The sequence below is a fragment of the Penaeus monodon genome, chromosome 23 (genome assembly GCF_015228065.2).
Source record: "Penaeus monodon isolate SGIC_2016 chromosome 23, NSTDA_Pmon_1, whole genome shotgun sequence".
Classification (NCBI taxonomy): Eukaryota; Metazoa; Arthropoda; class Malacostraca; order Decapoda; family Penaeidae; genus Penaeus; species Penaeus monodon.
In genome coordinates this window covers 4,457,630-4,458,925 of record NC_051408.1, presented here as the reverse complement: position 1 = coordinate 4,458,925, position 1,296 = coordinate 4,457,630, and the positions used below count along the sequence as shown (strand labels likewise).

At 50.8% G+C, this 1,296-nt stretch overlaps 1 protein-coding gene across 1 annotated transcript in view; it reads right to left on the bottom strand.

Moving 5' to 3' along the window:
* The window catches only part of LOC119587741, a gene marked incomplete at its 5' end in the record, with an annotated part of 18,048 nt that overhangs the window by 8,852 nt on the left and 7,900 nt on the right, over window positions 1-1,296 (bottom strand). The window contains 1 exon segment of the mRNA XM_037936427.1: window positions 115-1,296. Within this exon segment, the coding sequence (XP_037792355.1) occupies window positions 115-1,296 (1,182 nt within the window).

The window sequence follows — 1,296 nt, the reverse complement described above, 5'->3', positions numbered from 1 at the left end:
AAACGGCACTGCATCACAATTCGAACTGTAATCTCGACAACAAAAGCACTAACTTCCCGCCTCACTACTATCATATCACATTTCTTTATTTCGATTTTGTAAAGGCCTACTCACTCTCACACGGGGGAATGTTCTTCACGGATCTGAGATAATTATACAGGTAATGGCTGAACGCGAAAGGCTTCTCCTGAATTTTCTCACTGTCTTCCCCGGAATTCTCGCTTTGACCTTGATTGGGGTCAATTTCACTCTTCAAAGGGTCAGTTTTCGGCGACCTTGTGTCTCGTCGTGAGGGTGGCAGCGTGACGTCATCGCTGGCTTCGTTTTGATTGGTTGGTTCGTCGGGAGGAGCGACGTCATTGGCTGGGATTTCGTGGGTGGGACTGCGCTGATTGGCTGGGGTGTCAGCGGGTGGAGTGTGTTGATTGGCTGGTATTTCATGGGGTGGAATGTGCTGATTGGCTGGAGAGTCAGCGGGTAGACTGTTCTGATTGGATGTTTTATCAGGTGCATTGTGCTGATTGGCGGTTTCATATACTGAACTATACTGACTGTTTGAGACTTCCTCAGACGGATTGTGCTGATTGGCTGAGAATTCACCAGACGGGTTATGCTGATTGGCTGGAGTATTTAAAACTGGAGTGTGATGGTTGGCTGGAGCTTCATCAGATGGGCGGTGTTGATTGGTTGTTTCACGAGGTGGATTGTGTTGACTGACGGTTTCGAATTCTGAACTGTAATGATTGGCCGAGCCGTCATCAGATGGGCTGAGTTGATTGGCTGAGACTTCATACGGTGAATGGTGTTGAATGGCTGCAACTTCATCGTGCGGACTACACCGACTTTGTAGGATTTCATCACGTGAATTGTGCTGATTGGCTATTACGAAACCTCGCGAATTCCAACCACTACCCAAAGCATTATCTGCCGCCCCGTGGTGATCGGATGTGACATCAAGTCCATCGTGGTAATGCCCAATCATGGCTACGGAAGGTATCTGGGGATTAGCCACGACTTCACGACCCGGGCTGTGGTAACCAGCCAAGCCAGCCAACTCATCACACTGCCTCTGGTACGCCGCCACGTAACGCGGTCTGTGATCACTTGGCGTCGCATCATCACCCGAGACACAGGGGCTCCCCGGAACGCTATTCGGGAAAAGGTGATGACTCCCCGAAGCGACACCAGTAGCCTCATGATCGAAGGCCACGTGGTGATGAGGGTGAGGTCGAGGGACAAACTGATCCGAGGAATGAGGATGTCTCCTCATCACCACGCCCCCGCGAGCCATTTCAA